Raw genomic sequence first — 15,981 nt, 5'->3', positions numbered from 1 at the left:
ATACACTGTGTCTGGATGTATGCATGTCATCTTGCAGGTGACCACTTCAGTCGATGTCAAAGAAATTGTCTGTTTGTCAAAGCTTCGACATTGTATTTAAAGGGTGTGCTCCATATTTACACGGGGCTTTGAACAGAAATAGCCATCTTCAAGATCTTCCAGTGTTGTTCATAATCCCACCCTTCTTAAGACCTAAGCCCCTCTAGTCTCTGAGTCGTGCGCTCGCGAAAATGGGGAAATGCATATCGGGGAGAATATTCAAAGTCAACTTGGCATTCATGACGTCATTATAACGTCATTCAAATCCTGTCCTTCCACAAGCCATGCATCGATCAAAGCCAAGACAAATATGATTGTCGAGGCGTTCATGCTTCGCATTCGTGAGCGCCGTTTCCAGAAATACCGGCCATCAACTGGCTCTCAATCAATGTTGTGCAAGGTACGATGACGTAATCAAACCATGTCGTATTGAGGAGCATATTTACTAAACAGAGAATTGTGCTGCCTAGAGCAGTCTTTCCCACTCAAAAAGGATACCAATAGTTACAAGTGAGCTTGTTTCATCACATCTAATGTTTACTTCAATATCGTAAAATGTCAGACATTCCTTAACTTGGAAGAAAGTTCCAGTCAGCAGCGATGGGGTGCGCCATTTCCAGACAAACTTCTGGTGGACGGGTCTAGATAAAAAAGGATAGCTGGAGCTAGCATATCAAACCGACCGAGCCGCCGAATTGCGCCAGCAATACGCAGCAAAATAAATAGACTAGTAGAGACAGGAGGCCGCCCGGGCTCATCCATCTTCGCCACGGACATCCGCGCCAGCTAGCCACTTGCATCCGCCCCACTGGCCATCCAGGCAAACTGCTTCCTTGACCAACTTCATCAGCTGCGGCTCAGTCCTCCTGACAGCCATGAGATTGTCGCTGAATCCTGATGCACTGCGGCGGCCGCTCCCAGGGGCGCGATCACATCAGCGAGTCGGGAGACGAGACTGCGTGTGCGGCCGGGCCTCTTCCGCGCCCGGCACAGCCCTGCTGGCGCGGCTCCGGCCACGCTCGCCGCCCGGCGACACTGTCCCGGCGCGGCGCGGCCGTGTCGCCGCAGGACAAACGACGTGTCGCGTCCCTCCGCCTCCTCGCGGCCGGCCCGCGCCGACTGCGCGGCGCTGCGCCGTCCCCAGGCGTGATTTGGTCGGTGATGGATGGCCGCCGGCCGCAGCTGTGGGGCGTTGGCCGTATGTTGGGATAACAAAAGCGCCAATGCTCGGTGCATCTTCATCACAGTAAGAGGAGAACCGGGTATTCGTGGGCCGGAATAAGCGTAAGCCAGCGGAAAAAAACGGAGGCCGAAAGTGCTCACAGTAACGTGCGAGCAAGTATAAGGGCGTGTCAAGAACTAGATGATAACATGTGACAAAATAGAAAATCGCGGCCTGCGCTATGGCCCCTGAGCTTTACTATGGTCAGTGCAGTCACTGGTACTTCACATAGGCGTGGCGATGTGCGTCGCTCTTCCTTTATCATTAATTACGGCAGTAGAGAACACTCTTTTTTCGTTTCTTCTTAATAAATTCGACCAACTGCGGGGCTGTGGTCAAAAGCCAGCAGCATTGCAAAAAGTGATGAGCACAGCTGAGCAATAGAGTTTTGCTTTACCGCTGAGGAATTACTCATTTCCAGCCAAACGTGGCGCGGTTCACTAAGGATGCTTTCATCTATACACCCCCAGCACAATAAAGATCCTTTCAAAGTCAGCGAAGTGCCTTTTCAGCTCATGCCGGTAATTCAGATATCGAAAACCAATACGTTGTAATCTGATATTTCCGTAGGGGGTGGGGGTCTATGACTCCTTTGTTCACATGATTAGCAAGCCTGCCCAAAAGTGATATCAAATATGAAATACCAACGGCTCTGCACAACCACGTAGTGCTATTATTCAGGCATGCCCTCAGAGGGTCGCCCAGCCCAGGTCACCCAAGTCTTAACGAGCACTTCATGGTATACTGAAGACCGATAAGTGTCAGTATAATAGCTCTGAACTCAGGGTACCGAAATACCAGGAGCTGCGACCTTTCATGCTTATGTCGAGATAAATTATCTCCTTTTCGCCACGGGCCTGGCACAATAAATTTGATCTTAGACTTACCAAGACTCGACGTTGGATTTACACTTGCCATGAATGCATAGCGCCAGGGCGCACAAAAAAACTGCTCAACATCTACTCTGGCATGGAACCCCGCAACAACAATTTAGAAATACAAAACTGACCAGGTCATCAACGTACAATGCCACGACCTGCACACTACGACACTGTGTCAGTCACGGAGCAAGTCCTCTATGCGCAATCTTAGTATCGTTGGAATACAAAATAGTTTATCTTCCGAAAGCAGCAGAAACCATGGCATCCGTGCCCTGCGCAGCCCCAAAATTTGCCCAAGATGGCGGCGATGAGGTCGCCACACGGCAATTTTCGTCGATGTCTAGTAGCGCAAATCACCCCAAGCGCAGGAACGTTTAGGACAGACCGAAGGCGTTATAAACCGATGCCGAAATGTACTTTGATATGGTAATGGGAGTGCGGAAAGGAAACAACCAGCAGACCCAGCCGTCTGCCGTGCCGCAGTTGTGGTGGTGTAGACCGGTGCGACACCAGGACACGTCCCGGCAATGACGAGGATGGCCTCTCGGCGATGACAGAGATGACGTCCGGGCGATGACGGGGATGACGTCCAGGCGATGATGGGGATGACGTCCCGGCGATGACGGGGATGACGTCCCGGCGATGACGGGGATGACGTCCCGGCGATGACGGGGATGACGTCCCGGCGATGACGGGGATGACGTCCGCGAGCGAGGATGACTCTCGGGATGGATGACTCCGCCTGAGGGGATAGTCCCGGCTCGGAAGACCAATCGCGATCGGGGATGAATCCGGCGATGACTAGAGACCTCTCGGCAATGACGAGGATGACCTCTCGGCGATGACGAGGATGACCTCTCGGTGATGACGGGGATGACGTCCCGGCGATATGGGGATGACGTCGGGATGACGGGGTACGTCCGCGATGACAGGGATGAGTCCGGCGATGCGGGATCCGCGGTGGATGAACGGACGGATGACGATGACGGGACGTCCGGCGATGACGGGATGATCCGGCGACGAGGATGACGTCCGGCGATGACGGGATGAATCGGCATGACGATGACCTCTCGGCGATGACAGGGATGACGTTCCGGCGATGACAGGGATGACGTCCCGGCGATGACGGGGATGACGTCCCGCGATGACGGGGATGACGTCCCGGTGATGACGGGGATGACGGACCTCTGGCAGATGACAGGTGTTGGACGATGGCTGATGCACCAAGGAGCGTTCATCTGCACTATGTGACCAATTTCCGATGGAAAGTGCACGGTAATACAATTGCCGCCAGCTGTCAGTTCAATCTTTTCACGCGAACTACGTTCGTTACGTAAAATTGGAATCGATTCTTAGCAGTCGCTTTTGCCCAAACGTGTTTCCCTCTAGTTCCGACGACATTAAGACGTCGCCAGGCAACCAGACCTGAGAGAATGAACAGAACATTGACGCGCTTTATCGCACATAATCATGTTATACTTTGCAAGAATACGCAATGGAACACACCACGTGCCGGCGCTGATCATACAGACATGTTCCACGGCCGTCGTCGTGCGAGCCCCGAGCACAGCCCGTGCCCGGGTCGCTTCCAACACGCAGTCACAGTCGCTGAGTGAATTAACCGGCAAAGGGACGGCGCAATAACTCACTTTCTTTGCAAAAACACTTCATAACGTCGGAGATCCGATCCGATATGTTTCCGTATCGCCCTGGCCAACTCTGCATACAAGCTACAGCTCTTCATAACTGTTACAGGCCAGAGGCTCTGCTTCAAAGCTGCTGTTCACCGTGAAGCCCGCCGAAGCCATGCGTTGACGTTCTCAGAACAGGTCGTGAGCCTCGCTTGAGAGCCACATCAATTTTATCTTCACGGTCACCGCCTTTGCTGGACTCGTTGCATCCATGTGAGCGCCCTCTCGTTTTGTGAGCATGATGTATGTCCTCCGGCAGCGATCTGCTGGCCCATCTGGCGGTTGTTAACGTGTCAGGGCACGTAGGAGGAGCATCAACACATTCCACGTGCTTGTACTCCTACAGGCGCGGTGGCACCATGATACGGTTAACACGTCATTTTTGGGAACATTGCATGCTTTGAGTGCAAATGATTTTCATTTAAGATTGGGAATGCCTGCAGGCTACGTATGCTTCTTGAGTCGGCAACTTTAAGGTCAAACCCTTAGAACAGTGCCAATTACGAAGCGTCAGTCTCACCCTTCTTGACCCTCAGAAATCTGAGAGATATTCCGAATGCAACGCTACTTGAGACATTGCTTTTTAAAGCCCCACCTAACTGAACAATCGGTACCAATACGCCTTAATGCGTGCTGCGCTGTTTGAAGTTATGCCACAATCCAGTGATACAGCAGCGGGCTCACTCCTTCAACAAAGTTGGCGCACCACGATCTGTGGCCACCTCCTGTAGGACGACGCCTTCATTTGGTACGTCGCTCAGCGCCGCGCCAGGACCCAACAGGTCTGCAGCCCGGCACCCTGCGGCGCCGAGGTCCCGCGCCGATGCTGGTGCCGTCCGCGCGTCCCGCCGGCCCGGCCGGCGCCGCCGACGCCGGCGAGGCGGTGGCCTGGCTCGGCCAGCTCCGGCGAGGCGGTGGCCGGGCTCGGCCGGCTCCGGCGAGGCGGTGGCCGGGCTCGGCCGGCTCCGGCGAGGCGGTGGCCGGGCTAGGCCGGCTCCGGCGAGGCGGTGGCCGGGTTCGGCCGGCTCCGGCGGGGCTGTAGTCTGGCTCAACCGGCCTAGCTCGGCCGGCTCCGGCCAGGCGGTGGCCTCGCCGGCGCCGGCTCCGGCGAGGCTGTGGTCTGGCTCAGCCGGCCTGGCCCGGCCGGCTCCGGTGAGGCGATGACCCAGCTCGGCCGGCTCCGGCGGGGCCGGGTCTGGCTCAACCGGCCTAGCTCGGCCGGCTCCGGCGAGGCGGTGACCTAGCTCGGCCGGCTCCGGCGGGGCTGGGTCTGGCTCAACCGGCCTAGCCCAGCCGGCTCCGGCGAGGCGGTGGCCGGGCTCGGCCGGTTCTCCGCCGCCTGGCGCCGCTCCGTCTCCCGGTAATTGGACGGTCGGATCGGCGGGCGAGGCTCGGCCTCTAGACCGGCGCACCGGACCGTAACGAGACGCCGGTAAACGGCTCCGTCAGCCGACGGCAGTCCTAGCCGCGTGCTCGCTCGGCGACCGGCGCGCCTCTGTCGCCCTGTTGGTCGATGCCATGGATAAACTTGGCTGAAAGCTGAACACCAGTCGGTCCTTCTAGTTACATAAGTTGTCAAGTGCATCGGCGAGGAACATGGTAGATATGGATAAGACAGTGCTGTTAGCCTGATTCCTCGTAGACTAACCAGGATAAAGGAGAGATATGTGCCTTAATAATTCGGCTACGTGCCTTTATCGAAACGAATATCAGAAGCAGTTTGAAATTGCTCGCCAATCCAACTCGATTTGTCGGCTGTTGTTTTTAAACAGCGAGCCACAGTTTTTACAAGTTGCCGGAAACTCCGCTGAATGTTGTTGGAAGTCGCGCTCCGCTGACCCGAGCGACTCCGTTGCAGTCCGTTCCGCGGCGGGAACCTGGCGTACCTGGCGTCGCGTCGCAGCAGCCGGGACTCAGAGCGCGGTGAGCCGACCCCGCTCGACTGCACCCGCTTCCGACACCGGCGCACGTCCAACTTCCTCGAGCTGCCAGGTCAGCGGCCGACCGGCGGTCACGCGCGGTCACGTGACGGCCACGTGCCCTGCAGCCACGTCAGGCTCGTGGCAGCAGTGGTGAATGGGGGGGGGGGGAGGGGGGAGGGGCGTGTTTTGTGTTTTGCACTGTTGGGGGTATGTCGCCATAGTGTTTTGCACTGTTGGGGGTATGTCGCCATAGTGTTTTGCACTGTTGGGGGTATGTCGCCATAGTGAGTTGGGGACGCTTAGGCTGTAACCGTGCAGCCCACCACAAGCTACACAGGTTTAAAGGCACCCACCAAAAACAGCTTTGACTTAGATGAGTAGGAATTTGCAGATGACACTCTTCTTCAGGTACGCCGTGAGTTTTGCCGTTTGTTCTGTCCTTTTGCGCTGCAGTTCTTTGTCGGGGTTCCGGCTCTAACAGAATCCTACGGGAGGCTAGTATCCCACAATGTCACCTGCATTGTGACAACAGCACTGTGCTCCAGGCCTGTGGCGTTGTGGCACCGTCATCTAAAAGAAAAAGTTCAAGAATGGTGACATTTTTGTTGCTCTGATGGGACTGGTAAGTTTGTCTGTGGTTTTATGATTCTCTCCAAAGTTCATAGAAACATAGCTGAAAGCTCTTTTGGATTTACAGTTTCGTGACGAGCGACATTTCAAAAAGAGAAAAAGGGTCTCAAGGTAACTGGAGGTTTGCTATTAGATACTTCACACGGTATGCCTGCGTAGAAAAAAATAACTTAAACAAACTATTTTTCGTATGATGTTCTGGCCCGAGGGATAATTATGTAGAGGTGTTTCTCCTTTTAAGTTCCGGATGAGTTTCTGGAGCGTCAAAGAACTGGAGGGCATACCTCCAGGGCAGGCGACCAGCATCCGTCCTAGCTGAAGAAAATTTATTGAAATTGCGATTAACAATGGTGAGCGTTTGTTGCAATAGCGATCACCTGTGCTTCACGGAGGGGCGCAGCCAGCATCTTGTTAAGGGGAGAGAGGCATAGAGTTAAGTGATCTGGCAACCCCCCCCCCCCCCCTATCCCTCCACAACATATGGCACCGGATGTGGCCCAGTCTGTTTTGTGGGCCCAATTCTCTTACCGATACGGCCCGTTCCTACGGGTCGGTGCGCCCTAACACGACCTCAGTACAGCCCTTCGACGCCCAATTAAACGCTCAATCGTCATTCTCGAGAAGCTCAAAGGGATCCTCGGGAGCTGAGAGAAGGGTAAGGGGTATGTGACACTTGTGTCCCCCTGCATACATCCTGCTTACGTGCACGAAAAACCAACACATCACCTTCATCAAAACCATCCACCAAGCATCACCAAAATTTTCACAAAGTTTTAAGTCCATGGATTTACGACTACCTGTGTGGGGTCGAACCAGTCCAAACCCAGTCATTACCATGGTAGTTGTTGAACGGTGTGGGCAGTTGCAAACAAATTCGGTATAACTTAAAAGAATGAGTTCCGTACAATCGGATAATCCAAGAAAGTATGTTACCACAGATCACAAATGTATTACGTCATCAGTAAACAACAGATCGAAAGTTGGTATTGCTGGCCGGGGTCAAATCATCTGGGCGTGTATCACTTTCAAACGTAATTTCATGCTACTGAAGTAGGCGATCGCGTCAGGAACCGCGCGATTGCCTACAAGTCAGCTGTGCTGGCTTTACGACTTGAAATTGCATGAAGTGGCATTTCTCGCCTCCAACTCGGAGGATTTGTCAAGTTCTGGCTTGAACCAGGATGCGGCATTGCTGGTGAAGAAGGCTCAATGTGCGGCAGAAGTTTCGTAATTTTGAACCCTCAGATGTTGGCTAGAAAACTAGAGAATGTAATTCGAAGAACGCTGCGGCTAGACCATATTGCTTGGCATTTGTGATATATTGCTTCTGTGATTTCCTATGAAGCCCGTTGCACGTGTAACCAAGCGATGAACTTTCTTTGTGTGGCCCAGTGCTCCCTCAACAAACGAACGGCTCAAAGAGGCAAATCCAGCCGTTCTGGGAAGCTTACAAGCGAGCTGTGCATATAAAGCGTGGAATAAGATGGCACCGTTGTGTATCAAAGGCCAAAGATTGCTTTAATCAATCCAGGCCGAGACCAGTCAACCAAAGACTTATTGGCGCTGTAGAGTACAGAAGTTTGCAACATTTCCTCATCAGCAGCAGCCAGCAAGCAATACAAAAGTGCAGCTACGTCACAACATCTTCCTGGACAGATTACAGTGCATTATTAGCCAGTCCTTGGGCGGCCAGTGCGCTCCTTCCACAACTGACAGTAAACATGCGGTTAGTGACGGATGACGGGCCGTTAAGCTAGCATTAAGACAATGGTTGGTGGCTGATACACAACGGTGCCTACTTATTCCACAATTGATATGCACAGGTCGCTGATTATTTCCTAGTAATCCTGCTCGTGGATTCAGCCGCCAATTGTAGATCCCGGGTCTGTCTCGTAGGTCATGAAGGCATTCAGCCTAAAGGCTCGGTGGTTGATTATGATAAGGTCACGATAGTTCGGAGTGTCCGCAAAGCAAAAATAGGACCACGCTGCCCGGAAACTGCAAGTGAAAGTTGCCGTGGGTTTACGAGTAATACTTTGGCCAAATTGCATTGGCCAAAAATTGCATTGGGCTAATGTTGGTGACCCCGCAAGCAAATTTTAGTGCAGCGTATTGCGGCGCAGTGCGGCAGCAGCCGAGCGATTAGCACCTCTGGCTTCACATGGGGGGAGGAGCTGGGGGTGGCAGGTTCGAAGCTTGGTCATGCCATGGTCCCTGAGCGTTCATATTTCCACTACATTTTCCGGCGCTGCACAAAAGGGTGCGTAGCGACGTGTGTCGCTTTCACCTTTTCAAAAAGTGGGGGTCGCTAAAACCACGCCAACAACCTCGTGCCCAGTGCGTGCTGGAAAGGGCTCCAGGCACATCTATTATACAGATGCCCGTGCGACCGACCCCTCAGCGTATGTGCCGAGGTCATGATGTCCGCCTGCGCGCCAGCTGACCGGCCGGCCTCGTCTGACCCGCAGTGCCGAACCACCAGCGGCCGCGTGTCTGCAGTTTGCCCGACAAACCGTACAACCCGCGCGACCGCGGCGACATCTACCGACTGCGCACGTTCAGCATAACCAGCAAGGGCGTGGTGAACCGAGGCGACTCGCTCATCTCGCGCTCCAACACGTCGGTCTGCTCCACGGCCACCCACAGCAGGTCAGTCCGCCGGCCGGGGCTCCGGCCGCCCACGGCAGGTCATCAGGTCCGAGGTCAAGGTCACCCAAGGTGTGATGTCCGTCAGTGACGCTCCGCACCAGCTCAGTTCACCCCTGGGCCAGTCACAAGCCACTTACGACGGGCCAGTTAGGTCACCCCACAACAGGTCAGCGCGCCCGCCACACGTCTTCGACAACCGGGTCAGTGACCCATCAGCCAGGCCGCAGGTGACGTGCAACGAGCCAGTCCACATGGCATGGCGTGCAAGAGTCCCGCTCTTCGGCGCTGGATCGAACCATGAACGTCACGGACCGGGCGTGCACGAACAGCTGTGCCGGCTGTGCCACACCCGCGGGGGAGCCGGCCACCCTGCGGCCAACTGTATGCGATAGCTGGCGTCGTCGTCGGCGGGTCGGCGGCCTTACCACGTGCGGTACCCTCAGCGAGGCGGAGAAACTGCAGACGATCGGAAAGTCGGGAAGGTCATTACGTCACCAAGTTCATTAAGGTCACTTGTTGCTCATTAAACCATTTTTTGGTTTCGTAAATTATTGAGACATGGACAAGCTTGAGGAGAGCAAAGCAGGATAATAGAAATGCTGGATTGAGGTGTTCTACAGGGAAATTCTTACTTAATGCACCTGCTTTACAGCTAGTGCTTACTGCCCGTTCAATGGCATTTGATTATTCCCAAACTGCTGTTAAGCCGCAGCTATAATGACGACTGTAAACACCGATTATGTGATCGGTTACATTAGTCGTAGTTCTTCTGTTTGTGTTTCTTTGCGCGTGGGGACATGATTACTACGCTTGGTTTTTTGCCGACGGAGTCACGTTTGCAGATGTAAATGCGTTGCTGGGGGGGGGGGGAGGGGGGAGGGGCGCTAATTGAACTATATAGCTGCTTTAGCTATAGTGCTTCTTTGCCTAATTAGCTCCCACGCTCTGCCCCGCTCCTCCGCATCAGGGGCGACGCCACGGATTTTGTGTTGGGGGCAGGGTTTTTTTCTGGGGGGGGGGGCTCCTAAACAAAATAAAACCTCCCCATAACGCAGCCTCCTGGACAGTGTCACATACGGGGGAACGGGGACGCCGGGGCACGTGACCCCTTGTCAAAATGTGACATGTGGCAATATCCATGAATGTCGACCGTTAACAAATCCAGAATAGGGATCTTTTGATTAACGCAAGGTCTCCTCGATACAAAAAAAAAAAAACGTAAAGGGGCCTCCTCATCCAGAGTAGGATCAGTAAGTTTAACAGCGGGAGCCTCCAAATGTAATAAAGGGCTTTATTAACTCAAAAGTAGGGCATCTTGATTCGGAATTGAAGCCGTCTGATACATGAAAGGGCCGCCGACCCAAAATATGGCCTCTTAGCTCAAAATGGGCCTACCGAGATAGAACAGGGCCCCCTTACCACAACAAAGAGAGTCCTGACCCAGAATATGATCGACTAAATTCATGACGACGTCCTCATGATCCATAAAACAGACTCCTTGACAATAGTAGGGGTCTCTTGATTCAGATTTAGTACCCTCTAGCTCAGCTATCGGACCTCCGTGATGTGAACTTTGTTCACTTGCGTTGAGGCACAAAGTCTTCAGTTTGGGCAAACTTCTCCAAATTTTGCGGAGGCAAAAATATACCCTTGCCCCCTGCCTACCGACAAGAGTCCGTCTTTGAGTGACTACGCCGCTTCCCCCCACCGACTTACCTTGAGCGCCAACAGTTCTGGTGCCAGGCGACGCCATCCCGCGGTACCAACCCCGCGTTCTCGGGGGCGGCAGCTGGCTCCCGCCCGAGTCTGCGCCTCCTCCGCGCTCGTGCCGGGGCGTGCAGGTGTGCTGACTCCCCCGGGACCCAGGCGGCGCTCAAGGTCCCGGGTCGGCGACCGCGGCCTGGCCACAGCCGCGGACGCTGAGCGTTCTCACGTCTGTTGGTCGATCATTGATTGGCAACCCTCGGACAGCCAGCAGCTGTGCCGGCGGCGCTGCGAACGCCGCCGGCGGTCGAGCCGAATCACCGCGCAGTTGCCAGATCTGGCCCCTGAGACAGAGTCGAGTCACCGTGCAGCTGAAAAAGCTGGACCCTGAGTCAAGGGAGAGTCAGCGTGCAGCGGCCGAGGCTGGCTCCATGAGTCAAAGTCGAGTCACCGCGTAACTGCCGGAGTTGGCTCGTGAGTCAAAGTCGAGTTACCACGCAGATTCTGGAGCTGGTCCCATGAACCAGAGTCGAGTCACCGCGTAACTGCCGGAGCTGGTCCCGGTGGGTCAGAGTCGAGTCACCGCTCAGCTGCCAGAGCTGGCCCGGTGAGCCAGAGTCGAGTCACCACGCAGCTGCCGGGGTCGACAGTCACACCAAGTCAGAGCAGGCAGCGTACCTGGCCACGGGCACGACGCCGGCGTGGCTGCGTGTATACACGCGGTGATACGCCAGCTGCCGGGGTCGATAGCCATACCAAGTCAGAGCAGACAGCGTACCTGGCCACGGGCACGACGGGCCGGCGTGGCTACGTGTATACACGCGGTGATACGCCAGCTGCCGGGGTCGATAGCCACACCAAGTCAGAGCAGACAGCGCACCTGGCCACGGGCACGACGCCGGCGTGGCTGCGTGTATACACGCGGTGATACGCCAGCTCCTGCGCCGACAGCCAATCGAGGCGACGGGCGGTGTGCCGTACGGCGGTTCGTGTTGGCGGGGCGTCGCGTGGGCGCTGGCGCAGTTTACTCAGTACTGTATGTGGGACCTGCCACGCCAGGAGCCATTCGGTGGGAAATCAGGCCTTCATGTGGCGCCCGCAGCTGTGGTAAGCGCGGACGATGATGTGCGAGGCGCAGTTTGGCTGCTTGACGTCACTGAAAGCACATATCATGGCCGTCAGTTGTTTTTTTCTGGATACTTCGTTGGTTTGTTGTGCAAAAAAACTTGCTCCCTTGTCCTATTCTGTCCAGGATTTTTACACGCAGTTTTACGCTTGTACCGCCACCTCATTGGTCATGTGGTGTTCAAGACCAATAAGAATATGATCCTGAAATAATTCGTGTCTGGCCAACGTCGCCATGATTCATGACATCAGTGAACACGAGCCACGTCTCGTGTAACATGATACAGGAATTCAGGCCGTCGTATGAGTCATAACGAAAGTAAAGGTGAGAGTGGAATAACTTGAAGGAAGTGCTCCATATTTGTATGGATTTTTGAACTGAATAATCATTTGGAAGATCATTCCGTATAGTTTACAGCCCTGTCATTCTTGAGACCGAACCCTCTCTTGTTTCTAATCTACACGCCCGCGAAAATGTGCAGACTATTTCGGGAGGCTATGTCATGGTCACCTAAACATCTATGACGCTGTAATAACGTCTTTCCAGTCCTGCCATTCCATCGGCCATGCAGCGATCAAGGCCAATGAAAACATAATTGTCGTGTCGTACCTATCTGGCGTGCGAAGGCACGATTTCGATACGTAATGGCCGTCAATTGGTTCTCAATCAATTTTGTTCGAGATGCGATGACGCAACTAAACAATGGCGTATTAAGGAGGATAATTACTTAACAGAGAAGTCGTATTGTCTAAAGTTGCCTTTTCCACTTAAAAGTACACCGACAGTTATAAACGAGCTTATTTTAATAATATCGGATGCTTGCCTCAATATCTTCAACTTTGGAACATTCCCTTCAACAGCACCATAACTAAGCACGTGAGTGCAAGAAAACAGAATAAAATCACTGCCAACATGCAGGAACACTACGAAAAATGGCCAAAACACGGGCACACAGCGGTGTTCGGGTTAAGCAAACACGCACCAGCAAACATCCCCATCTCTCGGCAAGCTGAAGCACTACAAGTGAGTCAGCCTGTCCGTTTCAGTGACAATTCTGACACGGCCAGTCTGGCAGCGACTCTGACAACATAAAGACGTTTTATGCCGTAATCAGACGGTGACGTATCGAGGAACATATTTTCTAAGGAGTGAAATTTTGTTGCACTCGATTTTTTATTACTCGATTACGATTTTGTTGTAGTTATTGACGTAATCGGGCGATGACGCACCGAGGAACATATTTCAGGGTAAGTGAAATTTTGTTGTCTATAGAAGTTTTTTACACTTAAACGCAAACGAATAATTGAATTCAGCCTAGGTCATCAAGTCTGATGTTTGTCTTGATGTCTTTAGAATGGGAGCGTTCTCTTGAAGTTTATGCCATGGTATGTACGGCTTTTTTAGGTGTTCTCATAATTCCGCCTCAGTGATGGCTTCTGAATTACTTAGTGACGCTCATTCCAATTGCGTCGGTGTTTTGTTGCCTTACGATCATCACTTGGTCGTTTGCTCACTGCGGGGCTAGGTGTTTGCTCTATATGGCACTTCGTCGCAATTTCAGTATTTGTTCCCGCTGACTCGTCATTGCGAGCGCCCCCCCCCCCCCCCCCGACCCTATTCCGTGTTGCGCGGCCGAAGGAGCACGCTTCCCTCCCACGCAGCAGTTCTCCATCGGAGCCTCAGGCTCTGGAAGCGGTGCGATCTCCGCGGTAATCCGCACCGCCAGTCTGGCCTGTTGCGGGAATGTGACGCATTCGTCGAGACGCGCCGGTTTGATTTCAGCGACTTGTCTTACATTGAATTCACAATTGCCTTGTGGGATTGAAACCATGATATTGTAGTTAATGAATACGTTGCAAGATAACGCAATGACTGTAATGACATGCTATACCACCACCTCATTTGGTGACAGAGCGCATTTTCAATTGTCAAATATTCAACGACTGCCTCAGCAGACCGACTTTGACCCTGAGCTCGCGTGCAGACGGGGGGGGGGGGAGGGGGGGGGGGGGGAGAATGGAGCCAGGTTCTCTCGGGCCTGCCCTTTATGCGCTGACCTTAAACGCGCCACACGCCGCGCGGCTCGCCGAAGAGCGTTGGGGCACTCCTGCCACCTGATAACGGGGCCATTGGTTCTCGTTACAGAAGCCCCAGCGGCACGCGTACTCCGTACGAGGGGTCACCGAGAACATCCAGGTCAGTGACTGCCCTTCTCCCGCATAGCTACCTCCTGATGGCTGCCGTGTTCGTCTTTGTTGGTCGGAAAAGCCGGCCGTCTATCCCTCACGTGGGCCTGCATGTGTCTGTAGCGTGTGGGACAGCTCTGTATTGGCTTGTTTGTGCTATCGACGCTGGACAATGCGTCCTTTAAGCGATTGGAGACCGGGTACGGAAATGCAGATTGTAAATGACTTCGCGTTGAAAGGAGAGCAAAAAGGCTACGAGTCCACTCAATCAACGCGAAGTTGATGGGGTTCGCTCGACTCTAATGGAACATCAACGACTTCTCTATAGCCTCGCTGACGCTATTGGAGAAACATCGTGCAGCTTGCGTCGCCGCGGTGAACGGCGGCAAGGTGCGCAGAGCGGGCGGTCGAGGAGTGAGCTGAGGAGGGCATACAGACAGGGCGGCGGGCGGGGCAGAGTGCGGAGGACTAGCTAGTGCAGCGGTCAGAGCGGGCGGCCGAGGAGCGAGCTGAGGAGGGCATACAGACAGGGCGGCGGGCGGGGCAGAGTGCGGAGGACTAGCTAGTGCAGCGGTCAGAGCGGGCGGCCGAGGAGTGAGCTGAGGAGGGCATGCAGACAGGGCGGCGGGCGGGGCAGAGTACGGAGGACTAGCTAGTGCAGCGGTCAGAGCGGGCAGCCGAGGAGCGAGCTGAGGAGGGCATACAGACAGGGCGGCGGGCGGGGCAGAGTACGGAGGACTAGCTAGAGCAGCGGTCAGAGCGGGCAGCCGAGGAGCGAGCTGAGGAGGGCATACAGACAGGGCGGCGGGCGGGGCAGAGTACGGAGGACTAGCTAGAGCAGCGGTCAGAGCGGGCAGCCGAGGAGTGGGGGTGGGGGGGGGGGAGCGACATACATACATACAGACGGACAGACAGACAGACAGACAGACGGACAGACAGACAGACAGACAGACAGACAGACAGGACAGACAGATAGATAGACAGACAGACAGACAGACGGACAGACAGACTGACGGACAGACAGACAGAGGGACGTACAGACAGACAGACGGTGGCGGTGGGCAGATCGGGCAGAATGGTCTGCTGCGGGGGGAGCTGGCAGGCAGGCAGTCAGGCGAGTAATGTGCTGCTGAGTCCGGATAGGCCGGGCAGGCAATCATGCGAGTAATGTGCTGCTGAGTCCGGATGGGCCGGGCATGCAGTCAAGCGAGTAATGTGCTCCTGAGTCCGGATAAGCCGGGCAGGCAGTCAGGCGAGTAATGTGCTCCTGAGTCCGGATAGGCCGGGCAGGCAGTCAAGCGAGTAATGTGCTCTTGAGTCCGGATAGGCCGGGCAGGCAGTCAGGCGAGTAATGTGCTCCTGAGTCCGGGTAGGCCGGGCAGACAGTCAGGCAAGTTACGTGCTCTTGAGTCCGGGTAGGCCGGGCAGGCTGTCAGGCGAATGATAGTTTCTTCATCCGGGCAGGCCGAGCAGCCGGAGCGGTGAGCGGAGCGGCAACAAGTCGCCGTTCGAAGGCTCCTGCTGTGGCTCCAGCTACAACTCCTCAGAGCAGGAGAAGGAGGACAAGGCCATCTACAGGGTGAGAGCGGGCGACGCTGCCCAGCGCCGGCCATCCGCGGCCGTGCTGTGGAGGACGGAGGGCGAGACGCTCCAGGACCCCGCCTTTACTGGCGCCGACCGCGCCGCCGCGCTGCATTGTATCCAATTTCAACTACGAATCCTGATCAAGTTTGCCAGCATTAAACCCCAAATCTCAATTGAATCAGTCCATTTACAAGATGGATTCAAGTGATTCACCGTTTGGTTTCACGCTGGAAGAGTGGATTTAACTTATTTGATTTCGCACCGACTGCGAACGCGAGATCGTTTCTTAAGCAGAGGCGCCGAGTAGCGGTCAAGTGCTGGACGTTTGAGAGAGGGCCATGGAGACG

The 15,981-nt window shown here is 54.7% G+C and overlaps 1 protein-coding gene across 1 annotated transcript in view; it reads left to right on the top strand.

Annotated features, from left to right (window-relative positions):
* LOC119098256 (uncharacterized) overlaps positions 1-15,981 on the top strand; it is a gene marked incomplete in the record, with an annotated part of 53,629 nt that overhangs the window by 13,032 nt on the left and 24,616 nt on the right. The window contains 4 exon segments of the mRNA XM_037221179.1: positions 5,692-5,825; positions 8,854-9,034; positions 14,010-14,060; positions 15,515-15,629. Of these exon segments, the coding sequence (XP_037077074.1) occupies positions 5,692-5,825; positions 8,854-9,034; positions 14,010-14,060; positions 15,515-15,629 (481 nt within the window).

The sequence above is a fragment of the Pollicipes pollicipes genome, unplaced genomic scaffold (assembly GCF_011947565.3).
Source record: "Pollicipes pollicipes isolate AB1234 unplaced genomic scaffold, Ppol_2.1 Scaffold_4740;HRSCAF=5597_pilon_pilon_pilon, whole genome shotgun sequence".
In the NCBI taxonomy this organism is placed as follows: Eukaryota; Metazoa; Arthropoda; class Thecostraca; order Pollicipedomorpha; family Pollicipedidae; genus Pollicipes; species Pollicipes pollicipes.
The sequence above is the reverse complement of the archived record's forward strand: the minus strand, read 5'-3'. Positions and strand labels throughout refer to the sequence as shown.